Source organism: Colletotrichum chrysophilum (assembly GCF_026319265.1).
Source record: "Colletotrichum chrysophilum strain AFK26 chromosome Unknown scaffold_65, whole genome shotgun sequence".
Classification (NCBI taxonomy): domain Eukaryota; kingdom Fungi; phylum Ascomycota; class Sordariomycetes; order Glomerellales; family Glomerellaceae; genus Colletotrichum; species Colletotrichum chrysophilum.
Genome location: NW_026517352.1, coordinates 75,422 through 94,808, shown reverse-complemented (window position 1 = coordinate 94,808; position 19,387 = coordinate 75,422). Strand labels below are relative to the sequence as shown.

Genomic DNA, 19,387 nt, shown 5'->3' with positions numbered 1-19,387 from the left:
AAGAGAATTGTTCTAAAGCATCGCGCCAGTGTTCACGGTGACCGAAGACAAGGACCTAAGACCAGGTGGTGGTAGCACCGATAGCAGCGCCGGAGGTGGGAATCAAGAAGTTGCTCGCGGCGATCTTGCCGTTCGCCTGGCGCGCGCCCTTGACGAGGCTGACGTCGACGCTCTTGAAGCTGGCGTCGGACCACGTCGCGCTGCCGTCCCAAGAGTTGCCGCTGCTGGTCGTCCCGCTGACGAGCGACGTCTGCCCGCTCTTGGCCGTCGTCTTGGAGTTGCCGCTCGCGATGTTGCTCTTGAGCGTCGACTTGGTCGTGATGGTCTGGAAGCCGACCTCGCCATTGTTCCACGCCGTGTTGCGCGAGAACTGGAAGTTGCCTGGGTTCTTGTTGTCCGTGAAGCCCTTGGCCGCGTTCTGGAAGGCGATGCAGTTGGTGATGACGTGGTCCGCGGAGCCAATATCCGCCGCGTCGCCGCCGCCCAGCTTGAAGCCGTTGCCGTCGCCCTGGAAGTCGGTGAAGCCCCAGCGGTTGACGCCGTTGCCCCAGGAGAGGGTGTCCATGATCGTGACGGGGGACTTGAATTCCCTGTCGTGCCATATTAGTCGTGCCAGGAAGGTATCAGAGGAGGCTTTGTCTTACCAGAGATCGAGACCGTCGTCGACGTTCTCCCAGAGACGAGCACCCTTGAGGATGTTGCCCGTACCGGAGCCCTCCTTGCAGGCGAAGCCGTCGGCGCTCTCGCCGTTCTTGCGGGGGTCGCGGTTGCGGTAGGAGTCGAGGTAGACAACCTGGTTGTTGCTGAGGGAGCCCTGCATCTGGAAGCCGGTCTCGTAGTTGTCGTGAGTGACGATGCGCTCAAAGTAGTTGTTGGAGCCGTCGCGGAGGTACACGCCGTACGGGCCGTTGATGATGGTCAACTTGTAGAACTTCCAGTAGTTGGCCTTCTCGATGTGCAGCACGCCGCGGTCAGCGTTGGCGAGGGAGGCGTCCAGCGCAGCGGGTGTGCCGGGAAGGGCCTCGCCGTCAAGGATCACGGCCTCGTCGTTGTACGCCGTCATGGTGTAAGGCTTGGCGGATGTACCGCTCTTGGCGATCTTGATGTTGGTCGTGGGCGAGTATGTGCCGCCGCGGAGGTAGATGGTGTCACCAGCGACGGCCTTGTCGACGGCGCTCTGGATCGACCTCAGGGGCGCCGCGAGGGTGCCGGCCGCGGAGTCGGAGCCGGTGGGCGAGACATAGATGTCCGCGGCCAACACGACCGGCAAGATGGCCAGAAGGAACTTGTAGAGACCCATGTTTGCTGTGAAAGAGACCAAAGAGGTAGGAGAAGGAGAGACTGCAGCTGTGAGTGACTATCAAGAAGGATCAGCAAACATGCCGTGTTAGCCGGCTGCCATCAAGCTTAAATACAAAGCTTCGGGAAGCCAACAGGGAGCCCCCTTCGCCTTGACAGCTCTCGGCTTGTATCTTAAACCGAGCAAGCTTCATTATCCAGAAGTCAAGGACCCAGGGCACCCAAGGGCCGTTGCCAGTCTATCTGCGGCCACCATTGAAGGACCCCCTGTCTTTGATTTGGGGTTGAAGAACAACATCTCGAGCTCCCGTTGGTGGAAACAAAACTCCACAACCGTAGGGCACCTCATTGATGGAGTGCTTGGCCGCGCAAGGAAAAAAAACACAGAAGGGCGGATCCATCGACATCTCCGTGGGAGAGAAATCCCGGCAATCGAGAGATTCGAGGAGTGCCCGGGATGGAAGGGTCCCCTGGGTTCGTAAGGCGGAAAAGTCGCGAGGCCTTTACGAAAAAAAGACCTTCAACCAGTCGGGCCGTCCCCACGAAGCACAACACGCGCAAGTATTGTACTCGCCTGCGCCTGGAGGATCTCACGTCCCCCCCATCTCGGAGAGCATCCGGACACGGACTCGATGGAACGTCGACCAGGGCTTTATTCGCGTTAAGCAGGCACGCGATTCAGCAAAGCCGCCGGGCCATGTCGGTCTTTTCGATGGAAACGTGCCCGAAGGTGTTGATTGCATCTTTTATTGCGAGGACGGAGGAGAATGACCGATTGAGGCGAGCCGGGAGACTTCTGCGCAGGAGGACCAGGTTCAGATCTCACGATGTTTGTTTGGAAAAGCCGCATTGAGCTGTGGAGACAGACTCAGTCCACTGCCGGTATTTGTGTGCAATGCCGTGGCAGACTCTCTGCTCATTGCAAGGCCCGGCGGGATGGGTAGGAAAGGGGGCCCCATATCCGAGTGCTTGGGGAAGCAGAAAACTGCCGCAGAATCTCGGGAATTGGAATTGCGGGATGCGCTGGGCGGCTCGAGTCCAGACTCCTCCCTGTAACGAGGCACTTGCCTGTTCTAGACGGCGAACCACAGGGCAGAAGGGACGCTAATTCGAACGACCCAGACTCTGGGCGCCCTCTGGTATTTCGTCTGTTGTCGGTACCAACGTTGGTGACAGGAAAACTGGATAATGTTGTATGACGTCGACCCTTTCTAGAAACAAAGAAAGGGGGAAACAAGCATCGGCTGCTGAGGTGACACGAGCAGCGTTCATGAGCAGTTCATCTCAAGGTCTCGGCGCATCAGGGGGATGCTGAAAATCGGATGTTCTTCGCGCGAACCCGATTGCTGATTAGATAGCTTTATCGATAACATCGTCCAATACCACTATCGATACGGCCCTGGGTCTGTGCCTGACTAAAGCTGCGCCATGGCCTAAAATACCAGGCACCCACTGGCTCCAGAGCTGGGCCCTGCCTGACGTGTGTTGAACCTCCAAAGAAGCTACATCTCCAGCACCGACCGCCGCCCCAAGCTCGGGTGTCAAACTGTCCTCTCCACGCAAAAACCGCCCACCACTCCGGCGCGACGAGGCTCTCGAGCCAGCCACCTTTGCGACCACTTCCAAAACCACTACAAAAACCCTTTCGAAGACGATTTCAACCTGACCCACGGGCAGGAAACCCGCACGAGAGCCTCGCGAGACGACATCGACAGGGGGTGGGAAAAGCATCATTATTCGCAACTTGACGACAACATAAAACAAAGACAATGTCAAACTACTACCAACAACCATCCTACGGCCCAGGGCCCGGACAGGGCGCCCAGAACCTCCAGTTCTACCCCTCCTCCTACTCCCCCGCCCAGGTCTCCGGCCACGCAACCCCACAACAGGCCTCCTACGGCTACGGAGCCCAGCCCTCCGGCTCGCAGTTCGGCGCTGGCGGCGCAGGCGGTTTTGGTGGTGCGGCCGCGTTCGGCGGCGCGGCGGGCGTCTCCGGGCGCATGGGAGAACAGGGCGGTCTGCGGACGGGCTGGCTCGCGGCCTTCTCAACGGAGGGATACGACGGGGAGCCGCCCCTGCTGGAAGAGCTGGGCGTGAACTTTGGGCACATCCAGGCAAAGGTTCGAAGCATTGTCCAAGCGTGCTTGCAACTCCGAAAATGCTGATGACTCTGTAGACACTCGCGGTCCTGAACCCCTTCCGCCGCATCGACCAACACCTAATGGACGACTCAGACCTCGCCGGTCCAATCCTCTTCTTCCTGTAAGTACAATTCCCTGCCACCATCCCATGCCCCTTCTCATCCGACCAAGGCAACTAACAAACCTCACCTCGCAGACTATTCGGCACCTTCCTCCTCTTCTCCGGCAAAGTCCACTTCGGCTACATCTACGGCCTCGCCCTCCTCGGCAGCACCTCCCTGCACGTAATCCTCTCCCTCATGACCCCGACCGACGTCCACCCCTCCGCAACCTCCTCCGTCCCAGGCCGCGTCGGCGCGCCCCAATACGGCGGCGCAGGCTACCCCGGCGCCGTCGACTCCCACGACCACCCGGCCGCCGCCGCGCGCACCGGCCACTTCTCCAGCACCCTTACCTTCGCCCGCTCCAGCTCCGTCCTGGGCTACTGCCTGCTGCCCATGGTCGCCACCAGCCTCGTCGGTATTGCCATGCCCATGGACACCCCGCTTGGCATCGTCCTGACCACCATGGCCATCCTGTGGAGCACCTACTCCGCCAGCGGCATGTTCTGCGCCGTCGGCAGGATGAGGGGCATGCGCGGGCTCGTGGCATACCCGCTCGCGCTCTTCTACGTCGGCTTTGGTATCATGGGCATCTTCAGCTCGAGAGGCAGCGGGGCGCTGATCAAGGCTGCTGCTGGGGTGAAGGCGTGAGTTCAGAAAGGTGTGGGAGGGATGCATATACAAACCCAAAGTTGCGGAACGAGGCGCAGATGCGGGAGCGGTGCCTTGCAACTCTAGTGGGGATGTTCAAAACGGGCGGAGGAGTCCAAAGGTGTCCAAAAGGAGTCATGGATGGATAGACAGAAGACAACAGCGTGAGGCATGTCAGCCATCAGAGGCTCAGCAGGCGAGACGCTTCATTCACGTCACTGTACAATAGCATAATCATGTTCAGACGAAGCCAGAATAAAATTTTGATAGTCCAATGCCCTGCCTCCCCCTTCCGGTGCTTGAAAATGCGTCAATGCTGAGTAGCCCTCGTGATACCTTCGACTGATAACATGATCGAAAGTGTAGAAAAAGCGGGGCCATCCTAATATTACAATGAGAGACTTTTCTTCAGCCTCGCAAACAAGAGCCAGGCAGTGAGAATTTATCTCCCGCAGACCAAACAAACGGGGCTTCGATGAACTGAGTCGCCCTTGGTATCATGAAATGACTTCCTTGAGGCCGTTCATTATGTTCCCATCCGTTCCATGCCTTGCCGGAGCCCACTGCAACTCTGATAAGAAGAAATGTCTATAAGACCGTTCGCCGGACGACCAAAAATCCAAAATATTTCATGCGTTTGCGCAAAAAAAGACGCTCTTGCCAGAGGCGAGCAACAAGATATCGGAACCCTGGAAATATGTCCATGACTTGATCCTTGCGTCAAGTCCATCTGTTTCCCCTTCTATTGACGGCCCTCAAACTCATTCATTATGCGTGATCTGTTGGATCTGCAGTCGTCATGCGCTCGTTTCGATACGTGCCCCACAGAGTGAGGTTTCCCACGCTCCAATGCTCAGAAGACGGGCCTGAAGCCTCCGGTAGCTGGCTGGCCGTTCGAGGTGAAGACCATGCCGTTGGTCTTGGGGACATCGGCGACACCGCCAAGAACGGAGTACTGGCCTCCAGCGCCGGCAAAGATAATCTTCTTGTCCTTGACAGCACTATTGTCAATCGTTGTAGGAGTCTCGATGTCATCGGTTGTACCCTGGCCAGTCTGGTAGTTGGCGGAGAAGCCCCATGAGTGAGCAATACCCTTGGAGTCAACGGCGATGTTGTTGTCAACACCAGCAGCGACGAACACGCAGTTCGCGACATCTGAGACTAGTTAGCAACATTCAACGCATGCAAATGGACCCACGTACCCTCAACGATGGTAGGCTTGGACAGGATGCGAGGGTTTTGGCTCTCATCCTTGATGACGTTCTCAGCATCAAGCTCCTCGATGGGAATGCCAACCTGGTGGCCATCAAGACGACCCCAGGTCAGGAGCTGGCCCTTCTCTGTGCAGGCCAAAGAGTGGTGCTCGCCGCCGGCAATGTGCTTAATCTTGTAGTCCTTGAGGGACTCAACAATGGTCGGGCGGAGGATGACAGCATCGTCCTCACCGGCACCGCTGGAGATACCAGTCTCGGCAAAGTTGTTCAGACCCCAGGCCCACACAACACCGTCCTTGTCCATGGCGAAGCTGTGGTAGGATCCGCAAGCAATGCGGTTGATGCGGTTCTTGGGAAGACCCATGCTCTGGGGGACCAGGGAGGCAAGCTTGTTGCGCTCAATGACGCGGCGACCGAGCTGGTTCTGCTGACCGCAACCCCATGCGAGGACGGTGCCCTTGTTGTCCAGGGCAAGAATGTGGTTGGAACCGGCAGCGAGAGCTGTGATGTTCTTAAGAGAAGGAATGAACATTGGGGTCATCTGAATGCTAATCTTCTCGGTGAAACCAAGGATACCATCGCTCGACTGCTTTCGGTTAGCATGTTCGCAGTGTTCAAGAGGAGAGGAAACTTACTCTGAAGGTACCCCAGCCATAGACTCTGCCATCCTCAGTCAGCGCAAAGGTGGCGCTGTCACTAGCAACGACCTGGGTGAACTTGGCCTCGGGAGCGAAGTGGGTAGAGTCAACAGCAGTAGGCGTGCTCTCGCGGGGGTTGACACCACTGTCCTCGTCATTCTCCTCATCTTCCTCGTCATCGACATCACGGACGCCGCCCTCCCAGGTGGTCTCGCGACCAAGAGCGCCCTGGTCGTTGACACCCCATGTCAGGATCTTGTTGTCCTTGGTAAGGGCGGCAGCATGCATGCCACCGCAGGCAATCTGAACGACACCAACATCCTTGGCATCGAGGAAGGGGTTCAGGCGGGGACGCTTGACATCAGTAACCTTCTTGGGCTTGTGCTTGCTGCCGAGACCGAGCTCGCCGGAGCTGCCCTCGCCAAAGACGTAGATGTCGAGGATCTGTGTGGGAGCAGAGTTGATCTTGGCGCTAATCTTGTGGGGATGGGGCTTGGGAGCAGCAGTGGCGGTCTTCTTGGTGGCCTTCACGGGCTTGACAACCTCGGTCTCCTCATCAGACTTGGCAGACTCGGTGGCCTGGCTATCGACCTCGGTGGACTCGGCTTCCTTTGCCTTCTTGGCCGTGGGCTTCTCGTCCTCAGTCTCGTCGTCGCTGACCTTGCGCTTCTTAGCGGCGGGACCAGCCTTCGCCTTGGGTGCAGCGGTCTTCTTGGTATCTTCCTTCTTCGCGGCAGCCTTCTTGGGGGCGGCCTTCTTGGTCTTGGACTCGTCATCCGTCTCAGCAGCCTTATTTGCGGCAGCAGCGGTCTTCTTGGGCGCAGCAGCCTTCTTGGCGGGCTTGGTAGCTTTGGTTGTCTTTGCGTTGCTCAGCTTGCTATCGTCGGCGGACTCAGCGGCGGACTCCTCCTCGGGCTTCTCGTCCTCTTCGAGCTTGCGCTTCTTGGAGGCGGCAGTCACGCCATTGGTGGCAGCCGCCTTCTTCGCAGCGGGCTTCGCGGCAGGCTTCTCGGTCTTCTTGGCAGCAGCAGCCTTCTTCGTCGCGGCAGTGGTAGCAGCGGCCGTCTTCTTCGTGACGCCGCCCTTGGGCGCGACGCCCTTGTTGGTAGCAGCCTTGGGAGGCATTGTCCGTCAGGCGATGTCTGTGTTGGGTGGTTCGGAGAAGACGCGTATGAAATGTGTTAAAAACAGGAGGAAACGGGGTAAACAAGAGATAGCAATCGCTGGAACGGACGTCTGCGATGCGAATTGCCGTGTTTTGATGATGTTCTGGAAACAAAACAGACCAGAATCGGGAGGGATTGATGTATTGTGAAAAAGTGAAAGAGAAACAAAAAGGTGTTCCGAGGAAGGTGACGCGACCGGAGGAGCAGCTTTGTATTTTCTTGGGCCCAGGAATTCTTGCCAAAAGCAGGGGGGGGCGCTTTGTGGCCCAAAGCCGTCCATGGCCTGCGGCGGGTGGGCTCCAGAGTGCTCGGGTGCCCACCACAGGGTCCCAGTGTCCCTGTCCAGTGGTCCGGCGCGGCACCTTCGCAGTGCTTCTGGGCTGTTTTGTGCCGCGTTGGCCCCAGCTCCAGGGCCAATTGCGTCGAACTGCAGAGCTCTTTCCTTGGGGAGCTCCTGACCGCCCGTCTGCACCTGCCCGTTCCATGCGGCAGAAAAGTCGTTGCAAAATATTTTTAGTGGAGCTTCAGGTGAGTCGGGGAACGTTCGCATCGTCTGCCGATGCCCCCAGAGGAAGGCGCGACCCACGCCACGACGAGACCGGAGCTTTGCATTTTTTGACCACAAAATGACGATGAAAACCGAGAGGCCCCAGCTTCTTTTCCAGGCACCTCTATATGTGCTCAGGTCCGAAAGCTCAGTGAATATTCAACTGTCGTGGCGAGAACTGGTCGCCTCGCTCATGTCAGCAGCACCTGCAACAGTGGTCTTATTTTACTAACACGACTTCGCCTCAGCTGCAATCTCGATAAATGAACTACCCGGCCGTCCATCCCAACGATCGATCTCGCTTGCCGCTCTTCAGCCGACGGGCATCAGGTCACCCTTCCAGCTGTCACTCCAGCTGTCACCTGGTTTCAGTGCTTCTATGAAACGTCGTCCCCCTTGGCTGGCGATCCGACTTGAATGAAGCTGCATCAGGCCTGGATGGCGTGTCATTCGGGCTGCATGCTGGCCGTATGCAGGTCGCCAGCCCGAGGAGCCTGAAAATAGACCTCTGATGACAAAGAGCCCGGTTAGAACCATTGGGCCGCGCCAATTCTGTGGAATCCTGCAGCGAATGTTCCATGCATATCAGTATCCCCAGAAACTTTATTCGTTGGTCTATCGTTGCCTGAGTGCCGTCCATCGTGGTTGGTTCTGTTTTGATTTGTTTTTTCTCATTGGTCGTGGGCAGCCGCAAGACGTTGACTTTCCGAGCCCCTTATTGGTGACAGGGCCCCGAACGGTCTGGCGCCCCCGCGAAGCACCCACCAGTCCCGGTCCTGACCATCTCCGCAACAAGCTCCCCCGGCATCATGTCGCTTTCTGCAATACATAAAGTCTTCATAACGATAACGATGAAGACGAGTGGGTCGATTGAAGCACAGACAGGACCCTGAATGCCCTGCCCTCAAGCGAGGCCGGATGCTATTTCCGACCAGCTGGTCCTTTGTGGCAGGCAAAGGCTCAAACGTACTTGTAGACGGGCCGTTATCAAAGTCAAGCGGCTCAGTATCCCCGACCGTTGTTCCTGGTGCCTCGAATAGTTTGACAAACTTGCTCTATCAAGAACAAAGTCACAGGAGGTCCAAACGAGGACAGTAACTGTCAGACAACATTTCGAACAATGAAGACCGACATTCGAATAATTCGAATGAGCACCATGCAATGTGTTCCGAAGAAAGTTTATTCGTTGTACTTGCTCAATGCCGATGCTGTTGTAAGCAGGCAGCTTCTCACACCCCAACGCCGCGATTTTGTATGTCACTCAGAAACCGCCCATGCCGAGTCCTGCCCACCCTCAATCCCAACTCAACGCCAGTCCGAAATGCATGAAACGCCACAAATGCATAATGTCTCAAAGCCCGCTTAGCGGCGAGTGGTGAAGTCAATCTCGTGCTCGCTGGGGTTGAACGAGCCATCAGAGGCCTTGTCACACGTGCAGGCGTCTACCACATCGTCAGCAAACGTGATCCAGAAGTGATGCGGCGGAGGAGAACTACATACCGGCAGGTCTGACACCGCAGGAGCAAGTCGCGCCGGCAGGCTTGACGTTCTCGGTGCCGGCGCGGTCGCAGGTGCACTCGCCGGCGGGGCGGGCGCGGCAAGAGCAGCGGGGTCCGGAGACGGCGTTCTCAGTAGAGGCCTTGCTGCAGGAGCAGTGGAGGGCGGACTCCTTTCCACAGGAGCACTTGGCTTGCTGGGCTGGAAGGTCGAAACAAGGTCAGCTTTGTTGGTTCTGGCGGCGGGGGTGGGCATGTGTGGAGGGGACCACGGCGTGGGGGAGGGGAAACGTGGGAGGGAACGTACCGCAGACGCACTCGGCGCTCTTGCCGCAGCAGGTGGTTGCCTTGTCGACGGTCATTTTGGTGGTGGTTGTTGGGGTGAAGTTGGTGATGTCTGTTATTTGTTGTGTCTTGAGACGAAAGGAATTGAGCTGGATGCGTTGGTATAAAGTAGAGCTTGGGTGATGACTGATGGCTTGGGGATTGAATCCTATGCAGACGGTCGAGAAAAGGGTCCTTTTAAGCAAGTAGTGCTGCAGGGAAGGAGCGGCCGAGAACCGACGTCACGGTTCCTGAATGACACCGCGGACGGCCCCTGCATGCGGTCATCAAATCGCGCGCCATTGGCTATAGATCTTTTTGACCAATGAGAGGCTTTCAATTTCTAAGACGGAGGCGGATTCCGGGTCGGCCCATTTTTCGTGGCCTGTCAGCCCATCTGCAATTGCATGACAACTGCGCGAGTAATGAAGAATTGCCGATGTCCCTTGGGATGACCGTGGCCTAGACTTGGAATGTGGTTCCATCTGCCTTTTTGGGACGACTAGAGTTGGTCAGCAACTTGTTGGTTGCTGACCTTACTCAATTGCTGTGCATCTTCAACCTTGGGTGGGGCTTGTCCATCAGATGAATTGGCAAAACACCATAACATTTTGCATAGCAGGATGACTGGATGATTGGATCCCGTATTGATCCTTAGCAACCAAGTACGCAATCAGGTACGCATCTCGTTGAAATCAACCAGCCACATCTTTCATCGACCAGAAGGCAGAAGCTAGAGTAACCCAAATTCAAATCACAAGTTCACTTCTCTTTTGAGAATCAAGTTCCAACAAACTAAACCTTTGAAGCCACGACCCCGACTGAGTGCAAAAACCTCCAAGTCATTGTAATCGCACCATCCCGCTCATCGCCATGATAATATCGTCTCGAATAGACTTATGGCCAATCACACGTCTCTTCAATGCTCTTAGTAAATGGATTTTTCATCTGGATAAAGACTAGATAGACGCAAACCAGTAATGAAGTCTTCGGTTTCCGTGAAACTGGTGCGTCTTGTCCTCAGTTTGTTTTGTAAAAAGCACGGAATCTAGGTAAACCTTTGTTCCCTAGACTCGGGGAGACCGCTCGATGTTGCGGTTCTCACAAGTATCACTAGGGTCATCTGGCCACACGATATCGTCAATTGTCCATGGACTGCTGTGAGAATCAAAGCACATTGCCCGCATGGTATCACATGGTGTACAACAGACAATCATATTTAACCGATGGCTGTATAAGTAGCTGAGTTCTAGCTGCTGCACGACCAGCACTTCACATCAATGTCAGATTCGAGACTACAGTTCTTAGCAAGAGCAGCCACTTTCGGGTACGGGCACAGAATGCGGTCTGTCGCGGTCCCCTTCAGATCCGTGACCTTTACCGGGGTTTGGTCTGGTGCCGTTCCGTTCTCAACCCACGCACGCAGCTGGTTGAATAGACCAACCGGGTTTCCGCTCGCTCCACCGGCGCAGTGGCCCATGCCTGGCACCTCAAAGTGACGGTAGAAGTCGTGAACTTCCGGAATAAGTGCCGAGACTTTGTTGTAGTACTTGGTCGTGCCTTTAGAAGGGAGGAGCTCATCGATCTGCGAGGCCGTCAGTATGTGCACAGAGATCGCACCTTCAAGGAACGAAGACTCACCAGGCCGTGGAAAGTGACAATCTTGCCACCGGATTCACGAAAAGCAGTCAAGTCGGCATCATCGGTGCCGATGATGGAGTTGTACCGCTGCCGGCCCTGGTGCGCCAACCGGTCGAACTCCGCATGACTTATGTTAGACAGGTCCAGCTCCGCGCCCCTCGCCACGAAGAGGGACAGCCATTGCGTGGCAATGGCCAGCGGAACGCCCACGCAAGATGACCCCGTGCAGTTGGTCACCGCAACGCCGGCCGTGATATCGGTGCCCGGGTTCAGGCCAAACCACGTCTGTTCCCCCTGCGCGTTCCGCAAGCCCTGCCACGTCGCATTCACGACAGCCGCTGCCGCTGAGCTGATAGTAGCTGATTCGGAGCAGTTGATAGCCCTGCCCACCAGCTTGAATGGATCGAAACTGCCCAGACACCCGTCGGCGTCACTGATGATTCCGTCCTTGAGGCCGTCCAGCCCATCGCATGCCGAAATCGCGGCTGCCGTGATCGCCTGCAGCTCGCAGGGCGCAGGATACTCACCGAGCATGTTCATGAACTGCTGCGGCCACAGCAGACTGGGAAAGAAATCAGTCCACTGGATCCCGGGAGCTCCCGCCGCGATGCCGTCGTACTGCGTCGGGTATCTCTGTGCTAGCATGAGTCCCTGTCGGCCGCCTTGCGAGCAGCCGTTCCAGTACGAGTAGTCCGGTCCGCGCCCGTAGTACGACTTGATGAGTGACTTTCCAATGATGGCCTAAAGCAGCGGTGAGCTAGACTCCTGAGCCCAGAACATTAGAACATTCTTACCCCATCGTCCAGCGACACTGACGCAAGATTCTGCAAAGCGTACAGGTTCACGTTGCCTGGGCTGAGAAGAGCCCAGGGGCTGGCATCCTCGGCATGGCCAAGCCCGGCATCCGTCGTGATGGTCGCGTAGCCGTCCCACACCGCGCCGCTCATGGCAGTGTAGAAGGGGGCAGAACGGCCGGCGACCCATCCGCCGCCTCCAACGGCTTGAAGACGCCCATTCCATCCACCTGCCGGGAGCCAAGCCTCGACCACGATGCTATCGTCCTGTCCGGGATGCGTATAAGCTACCATGACGTTGCAGAAGCTGACGTTGTTCACTTCGACTGACGGCTGGGTAAACCGTACCGCTGAAGGAACCGAAATGCTGTGGTTGGTGACGAGGTTTGCCTGCACGGAGAGTATGTCGGCTCCAAATAAGGCGATGTCGCCGAAGGTCCCCGATGAACATGCTTGAACCGACATGATAGCAAGATAACAGACAGTTCACGAGGCACAACATAAAATGATGGTACTTTCCAGTGGCAATCAGGGCTTTATCTTCAGTTTAAGAAGCTATTATGTAGTTCACACTCTCGTTATTTCTTTTCTCCATTACAGGAACAAATGGGCAGGGGAGGAATTGGTGGGAAGACAGCAGCGGCTCTGCGGATATTGTGAGGTAGTTTGCGCACATTCTGGCCATTCCAAGCTAGCGTTCACAAACAATCTTGCAGGGTATTTATTGTGGCGTTTCGATGCCTAGAGCCTAAAGCGTAAGCGACATATATTAAGCCCCTTGCATCGCCAAACGGATACCGGCAAGGGGGGGAAACTGGCGGAAGCAGACTCGCGAGACGGATCGGGGCTCGGTGCTGTGATGTCCGCACCATCTCATAAAACGCGCAGAAGCTTTCCTACTCCAGATTCGGAAAGCCTCTTGAGCTTCTGGCTCCTGCCCTAAAGGCTAAGGCTACTTTTTGCATGCCTTAGGTAAGTACCTTGGTTTAGTATCGTGGTGCAATCTGCTTTTTTCCTACTCTGCCTCTACTTGCAAAAAATGTGGTATTATGGAACGTTTGATAGAACGTATAATTGAGTGAGTGTTGCGAGGGCTCGAAATCTACGGCCAATCTACACATTCTAGAGGAGGCGAACAGGAAGAGAAAACCATGCTATCTTGACAGCTTTAAGGAAGAAGTCTCGTGAGACGATGAAGAGATTGCTGAGAACAGCCTTACATGCTCATATACAGGATCGGCATCCATTGACATGGGACGTCAAAACGTCATCGAATGCCGTGATACTGCCAGCTGTGGTAAATATGATATGGATGATGAGAGCAGGCAGTACGAGGCTCGTATGTCGTTCCAGGGCTATGCATCAAAAGTCATAGGCAGTAGGGCAAAGAGAAAGACATGAGTTTCAATAGTAGTTCTGCGGTGAAGGAGAGAGAGAAAATGAGAGTTTTCAGGGACCTGCGCGGTTTTATTGATAAAGATCTGGCTTGCATCCAAGTTCTTCATCAAGAGGCGCGATTGACACCGAGTAGACAAAGAGCATCGTGGATGGTATAAACACGAAACGACGCACACATTACCAGTCCGTCTTCAAAATACTGAAACACACATCACAGAAGCAGGCCGCTATGTTCGATGGGCAGTCGCAGGCAAGCCTTTTACGAGTGGGTGATGTGAGTATTTAGATGCAAATCATCCATCAGTAGAATGGTGTCCTAGGTCTCGAGAGAGAGAGTCAGATTTGACTCCGGTAGTGCGAGTGAAAAGAGAAGGGTCAAGCTCGATCTTATCCTCCCTGAAGGTCATTCTGATACACTTGGCACACGCAAACTGCGGAGAACTCGCGCTGCTGGAAGAAAACCACCTGGAGTTCCTGAAGGGCCTTTGTTTAAATAGAAAAGCGACATAAGACACACATTGTCCAGTTGTCAGCTCGAAACTACCAAGAAAGACCAAGAAAAGCTGCAGACGCAGCTTTGTCAACTCTTTCGTCTTCCACTGACGCTATCCGTGATGTATCCTGCCCGAATACCTCGCAAGAGCCTAAGCTAAGTAAGCTTTGGACTACGAATAGAGAAGAATGAGAATGTCCCTGGCTGTCCAACTAACACGGAAGCTCGGAGAGCACGCTAGTTATTGGAAAGCAGTAGGTTTGCTATTGCATCTCGTTGGATCAAAAGCCTACCGAAGGAAGATGCTTGCTGCGTTTTTATACCCACAGAACTTGCTGGTGATGATCCATGATGCCGACTGTGACGGCAGCCACACAGCTCAATTAAGGCGCATATCCATGGTCTCAAATATCGTAGATCTGATCTTAACCCGCTGCGCCATTGTTCACGTTGACCAGAGACGAGATCCGCCCCTCGCCGTAGACCACTCCCAACCTCCAACCCGCGAATTCAGGACGCTGTCCAAAGACTTGGATTTCGGGGCCCATAACCGAACGACCCTTTCAAAACTGTCCCTAGATACAACCTACATATACCACCTCCCATCATCGGCACACGGAAGGAGCCCCGGATTGCCGTCTCCGGCGGGGTCCCGGACCCGACCCCGGAGGTGGGGCCATCTAAACGCCGGACGCCGGCGGGAAGGTTGACCTCAAGGGACTCCGTTTTGGAGCGGTCCAGAACATCTCTTCAGAAGACTTAGTCAAAGGTATAAACCTACCCCGAAAAGATCAGAAACTTTCGCGCGACGACCCCAACTACAGGCACGTCATCCCGACCCCTCGGACCTTCAAACCTAACAACAAAACCTACAGCCAGATCCCCTAGGAGATGTTTTCGAATTCTGATAATCAAGTGATCATCACTGTAAGCCAATAACTCCATCTAGGTCCAAAAAATTCGGATTCACTCGTCGCGCAACTCTCTGAAAGCACCCAGGACAGAGGGGCTTCTATCCGATGCAACTGTCCAGGGGCCATCCCCAACCCCTCACGTCGCACATATCCAGGCTCTCACCTGCCACGAGAAACGTCCGATGTCATGAACCTTCCAATCACTGCAACGACGGAGCTCTCAAGAATCCGAAAGCCCGGTTCACGACAGTTGGGCTGATTGGCCCCATTTCGTTTCGAGTGTTGCCGTTCGGTTACTCAGTGCCCTGCGATGGTGTTGCCAGTTGGAGCATGTCTGTCGTTGCGAAATTGGTGTCCAGCTGTCAGGTGCCACGGTGGTACATAGGTTACTGATTAGGGAAACATGAGATCATGCGCTCGAGCAATGAGGGCTTGGGGGGGGGGGGGGGGGGGGGTCTCTGCGGAGGTACATCTGTTGAGTTGGGACGATGCGTGCAAGATTGCGTGTTGCATTTCTATTACCAAGTCCTCGAAGGCCCGATGGTGCATATGGTATGGGCCCGCTCGTTGTCTTCTGGAGGACATTGCACGATGACCGAATCGGCCCCGAACAGAAGCTAAAACAGGAGTTACCCGAGAAAGAGCCGCGGATTACTTGTTTCTGAAGTGTCAGTTGTGGTGACCCTGTCAAATCGAGGCCTCGCTAGAACGAGTGTGCAGAAGAGAGTCGCAGATGGAAAAACTTTATCTTGAACGCGTGCCCTGCTGACAGAAGAAAGCAAAGGGACAGCATTGCTCCCTGCATCGGGTCGGGTTCGAAAACGGCAAACAGTTTTCGTTCGAACGATGACAAGTCGACTGTTCCTTTTTTCCTTTTTCGGCACGAAAGTCTGAACTTTGAAGGGCGACAGTCTGCCAGCGACGTGGGCCGCTCGGATAATGGCAACGGCGAGCGAATTGACTTCGTTCGCTCGGGTGGGATGAGGAGGTGGTGAGGGTGGGAAGGATGCATAAGCTTAGAGTCGTGCGTGCTGCATGGCGCACCGGGTGTTGGGGCGAGTGAAGGCGAGCGAGTGACCACAGTGCACTTGTCGGTTGGCTTTCGGGTCCTTGTTTCGTGTCCTGGGTCGCGGCACTTGAAGCCGAGACGATTCGCGGAGTACTGTGCGGCGGCAGGCAATAAACTTGCAAGCAGCTAGCGGACAGAAGCTGGAGAGCAGAGGCGGAAGCAGCAGGCCATGCGCTGGCGTGCTGACCGCGATGCGCGCGATGCGTCACGCCGTTCCTCGGCTCGCCAGTATTAGCTGCGATGAGACGGACGGACTTTTTGTCAAGTTGTGCGGATGGGTGAATTTTAGCGGAGCTTGGCAATTTGACCACGACACAATGTCTTGCAGTGGACTGGGACTGCGACGTAAGCAATTCCTAATTTCTCATCAACAGGACTTTTGTCAGGAACGACGATAACGAGCGACGGCCGGCGGTGGTTTGTTTGGAGAATAGGAATGAAGATTAGGAATCGTCGCCGAGCCTTTCGGCCGATGAAGGCCGAGAGACACGGAAGACTGGAGGAGCTATCCGTTCACGGGTGACCTGCGGCGGGAAGGCGAGCGGGAAGGCGTGGCGGCAGGGGCTGTGATTAGCGGCCACGCTGCGGAAGGTTGTCAGGGAAAAGTCCCCGACAGGGCGCCGGCCTTGACTCTCGAGTCGCGTCTTGTCTTGCGTGGCACAGCGCCGCCGTTGCTGCAATGTGTACTACTCGTGGCCGCCGTCGTTGTCGTCGTCTTCGTCGCACCGTCGCATGCAACGCAACCGCACCTCGACCGCAGTGGCCCGCACATTTGCCTCGTTGATGTTGATCTTTCTAGAGCCTGGTCTTCTTGCAGTCGTCGGTGAGTCAGTCGGAAACGGGCTTGGCAATATGGCAAAAGTCCAGGGTTGCTCCGAGTGCTTGATAAGCCGTGATTAGCTTCGAGTGGACAGCAAACAAGGCGGCACGAGTGAGATTTTCGCTTTCGGAGTCAAGGCCCGGCGTTGCCAAGAGGTTGTGACCGCCGCGACGGCGGACGAACGACGAAGAAGTTGCTGGTGCTGAGGAGCCTGATCCTGCTGCTCGGATTTTGGAACATGGGCCCCGCGGGGCGCGGTACCTATTGGACAGTACCCAGTGCTCCACAGGGGACTTTCTCATTTTTTCCTCGTCCCTCCACTTGAATGTTTTTTTCTGCTCATGTCTTGCTGTCTGACGGGCGGACCTGCGTAGTGGCTTAGGTAAGGGGCAACGACAGATGGCGGAGAGCCCACCTGGAGCGCATCGCCATTCGCAATTCGCAGCGCAATCTCTCGCATGGGGGGCCATGCTGCGTACCACAGGTACCCGTGCATATATTACCCGCAAAGGGGAAAGGCGCTGGACCCTCTTATCAGATCTGCGAGCCGTTTGTGAGATGCCATTGGGAGGTGGAAGGCGGGCGGCGGAAGACATCCGGAGGAGAGCAAAGGTCGAGATATGCTTCTTTTAGCTGGTGGAGGAAGAGCGGGAGTTTGGCGGGAAGAATGCGGGAAGGGCAGATGGCGGAAACTTTGGTCTGTGGGCACGCACGCGGCGATTGCAGCAAGAGACGATAGCCAGATCTGAATCCGTAAATTCAAGGAGCCTCGACCGGGATGCTGATGGCTGGAGTGCAGAGGCATGTTGGGAGTTTGCCGTGTTGGAGGCGCGCAGAAGGTGGCTTGCTGACGGGAGACCCTCCAAGCATTGGCAGCTGGCGTCTCTGATTGGCCATTTATTGCCGCTGAGTAAACAGCAGGACCCCACATCTGGCGGATGACTCGAAACCGATTGTAGTGCCCCACAAACCTGACAAGTCGCGATCTGGAAGGAGGTGATTGGGCAATGGTCAAACGTGCTTTCCAACGACGGAAGCCACGAAAGAAACCACGGCAGGCAAGGGTCACGTCCGGCAGCAGCGCCACCGCTACGGTCTACCTCAGGTGGCTTCCTGCGTAGGTACGGCATCCAGCCGGGCAGGGGCCGAAGGACGTGGAACTTCAATGGAAGGCGCAGGCATTCGAAGATTCAGTATCCATCCTTCAGGGGCAGGGACTGTGACTTTGTTCAGTGTTTTGCAGCTCTGCAGACGAGAAGGCAGCGTCCGGCTCCCACCTCGCATCAGTTGGCAATGGCAATGGCTTCTCCACTCTTTTACCCATCCATTATCTTTTCTTTTTTTACGCCGTCTGCAGATAACACAACGTGCATACCCCCTTGGGTTCCCTTGGCAGTATCGGTGGAGCAGCTACTGCACCCAACGGTGATTTGCTTTTTAGTGTTTGCGTTTGGCGACCGGAGTTAGGACAACGACGATGCCATTTCCATTGGCCTGGACACCCGCGTTGCAATTGTCGTATCTACACTTGATGTAGATTATCCCTACGGCAGTTTGCCCTCCACGTCTGCGGTCTGCGCCTGCACGGCAGGCTGCCAATTGACATCGGGACGTGTTCCGATCAAGAGATCTGCCAAATACATCCTTGACTGGCAGGTGATACGCCGTGCAGCGCCTGCTGTCAGATAAGCAGTATCCGTACAGCAAGTATCTCTGCTCCTCTGAGAACCGCACATCGCCAACTCAACTCTGATGAGTTGCCGTTCATCTTGGCTCCCGGAGCTGGCTATAGCCGCATCCGCCTTGCTGCGCACCTGCACTCTAAAAGCAGATACTTGTACACTGACCTACACACGAAGCAGCTGTCAGCAGCGATGCAGTTCTTTCCCGATGACGCCTCGGTAGGCACACGGACAGCCTGCACCGATCGCCCTCTTCGTCCCATCTCATCCCATCGCTGACCGCCTTTCCCTCAAAACATCGGAACAACACCCTCTCTGTCACAATGTGGCTGCCATGCCGAACTTTCCCACCACAGGCGCTCAGCACGCCGTCTGACTCCCACACTCCCAGCCGTCTGGTCTGTGACCGCAACAGTATCACGATGGCTCAAGATGGCTCATCGAGTACATGCACCACCCGTGGAACTCATCTCGCGCCAAGCCAAGAGAAGGATGATCCACATAGCCGTACCCACACCTTTGCGTCTTGCCCCTAATTGGAAGAGTTCCCAAGTTCCTAAGCCGTACATGGCAACCGGGGGGTCGGCAGGTCGCCTGGGTCTCCCCCGACATTTTATTAGCAGTGGGCCCTTCTCCGCCGCCCTCCACCTTGTCAGATGCAGTCGCATCTTTTGGAAGCCCTGGCAACTCGCAGTCGAGGACCCAGAAAAAAAGTACATTGTGTACGAAGGGTGCAGGCCTTGGGTGCCCGGGCGGTGGTGCTTAGCAGCTCCAGGTACGGTACCTACATATCCTTACTGCCAAAGCTCGGTAGACAGGTAACTCCTGTGAAGTTGCCTCACGCTCTACCGCCCAACGAGAGACACAGAGACACGGAGCTGGAGCTTTTCCTCACAACACAACCAGCTGCCGGGTACCCACCAACGGGCTTAAGACGTCCTACTTCCGGGCCCTGACTCCGGCTGAAATTGTCATTGATCCTTGATTGGTAATATT

At 55.7% G+C, this 19,387-nt stretch overlaps 5 protein-coding genes across 5 annotated transcripts; 1 reads left to right on the top strand and 4 right to left on the bottom strand.

Annotated features, from left to right (window-relative positions):
- Nucleotides 1–55: 55 nt before the first annotated feature.
- Nucleotides 56–1,300, bottom strand: COL26b_007814 (uncharacterized protein; the record flags this gene model as incomplete). The annotated part of the gene is made up of 2 exons (XM_053180596.1): nucleotides 56–590; nucleotides 645–1,300. 2 exons carry the CDS (start codon nucleotides 1,298–1,300, stop codon nucleotides 56–58), a joined length of 1,191 nt encoding a protein of 396 aa, XP_053035437.1.
- A 1,768-nt stretch (nucleotides 1,301–3,068) lies between these two features.
- COL26b_007813 (uncharacterized protein) lies at nucleotides 3,069–4,195 on the top strand (the record flags this gene model as incomplete). Its single annotated transcript, XM_053180595.1, has 3 exons — nucleotides 3,069–3,422; nucleotides 3,479–3,564; nucleotides 3,640–4,195. 3 exons carry the CDS (start codon nucleotides 3,069–3,071, stop codon nucleotides 4,193–4,195), a joined length of 996 nt encoding a protein of 331 aa, XP_053035436.1.
- Nucleotides 4,196–5,048: 853 nt separating this feature from the next.
- On the bottom strand, nucleotides 5,049–7,172 carry COL26b_007812 (uncharacterized protein; the record flags this gene model as incomplete). The annotated part of the gene is made up of 3 exons (XM_053180594.1): nucleotides 5,049–5,350; nucleotides 5,398–5,995; nucleotides 6,045–7,172. 3 exons carry the CDS (start codon nucleotides 7,170–7,172, stop codon nucleotides 5,049–5,051), a joined length of 2,028 nt encoding a protein of 675 aa, XP_053035435.1.
- Nucleotides 7,173–9,122: 1,950 nt separating this feature from the next.
- COL26b_007811 (uncharacterized protein) lies at nucleotides 9,123–9,618 on the bottom strand (the record flags this gene model as incomplete). Its single annotated transcript, XM_053180593.1, has 3 exons — nucleotides 9,123–9,202; nucleotides 9,261–9,458; nucleotides 9,564–9,618. 3 exons carry the CDS (start codon nucleotides 9,616–9,618, stop codon nucleotides 9,123–9,125), a joined length of 333 nt encoding a protein of 110 aa, XP_053035434.1.
- A 1,211-nt stretch (nucleotides 9,619–10,829) lies between these two features.
- On the bottom strand, nucleotides 10,830–12,480 carry COL26b_007810 (uncharacterized protein; the record flags this gene model as incomplete). The annotated part of the gene is made up of 3 exons (XM_053180592.1): nucleotides 10,830–11,165; nucleotides 11,222–11,962; nucleotides 12,016–12,480. The coding sequence occupies 3 exons, from the start codon at nucleotides 12,478–12,480 to the stop codon at nucleotides 10,830–10,832; spliced, it is 1,542 nt and encodes a 513-aa protein (XP_053035433.1).
- Nucleotides 12,481–19,387: the final 6,907 nt, after the last annotated feature.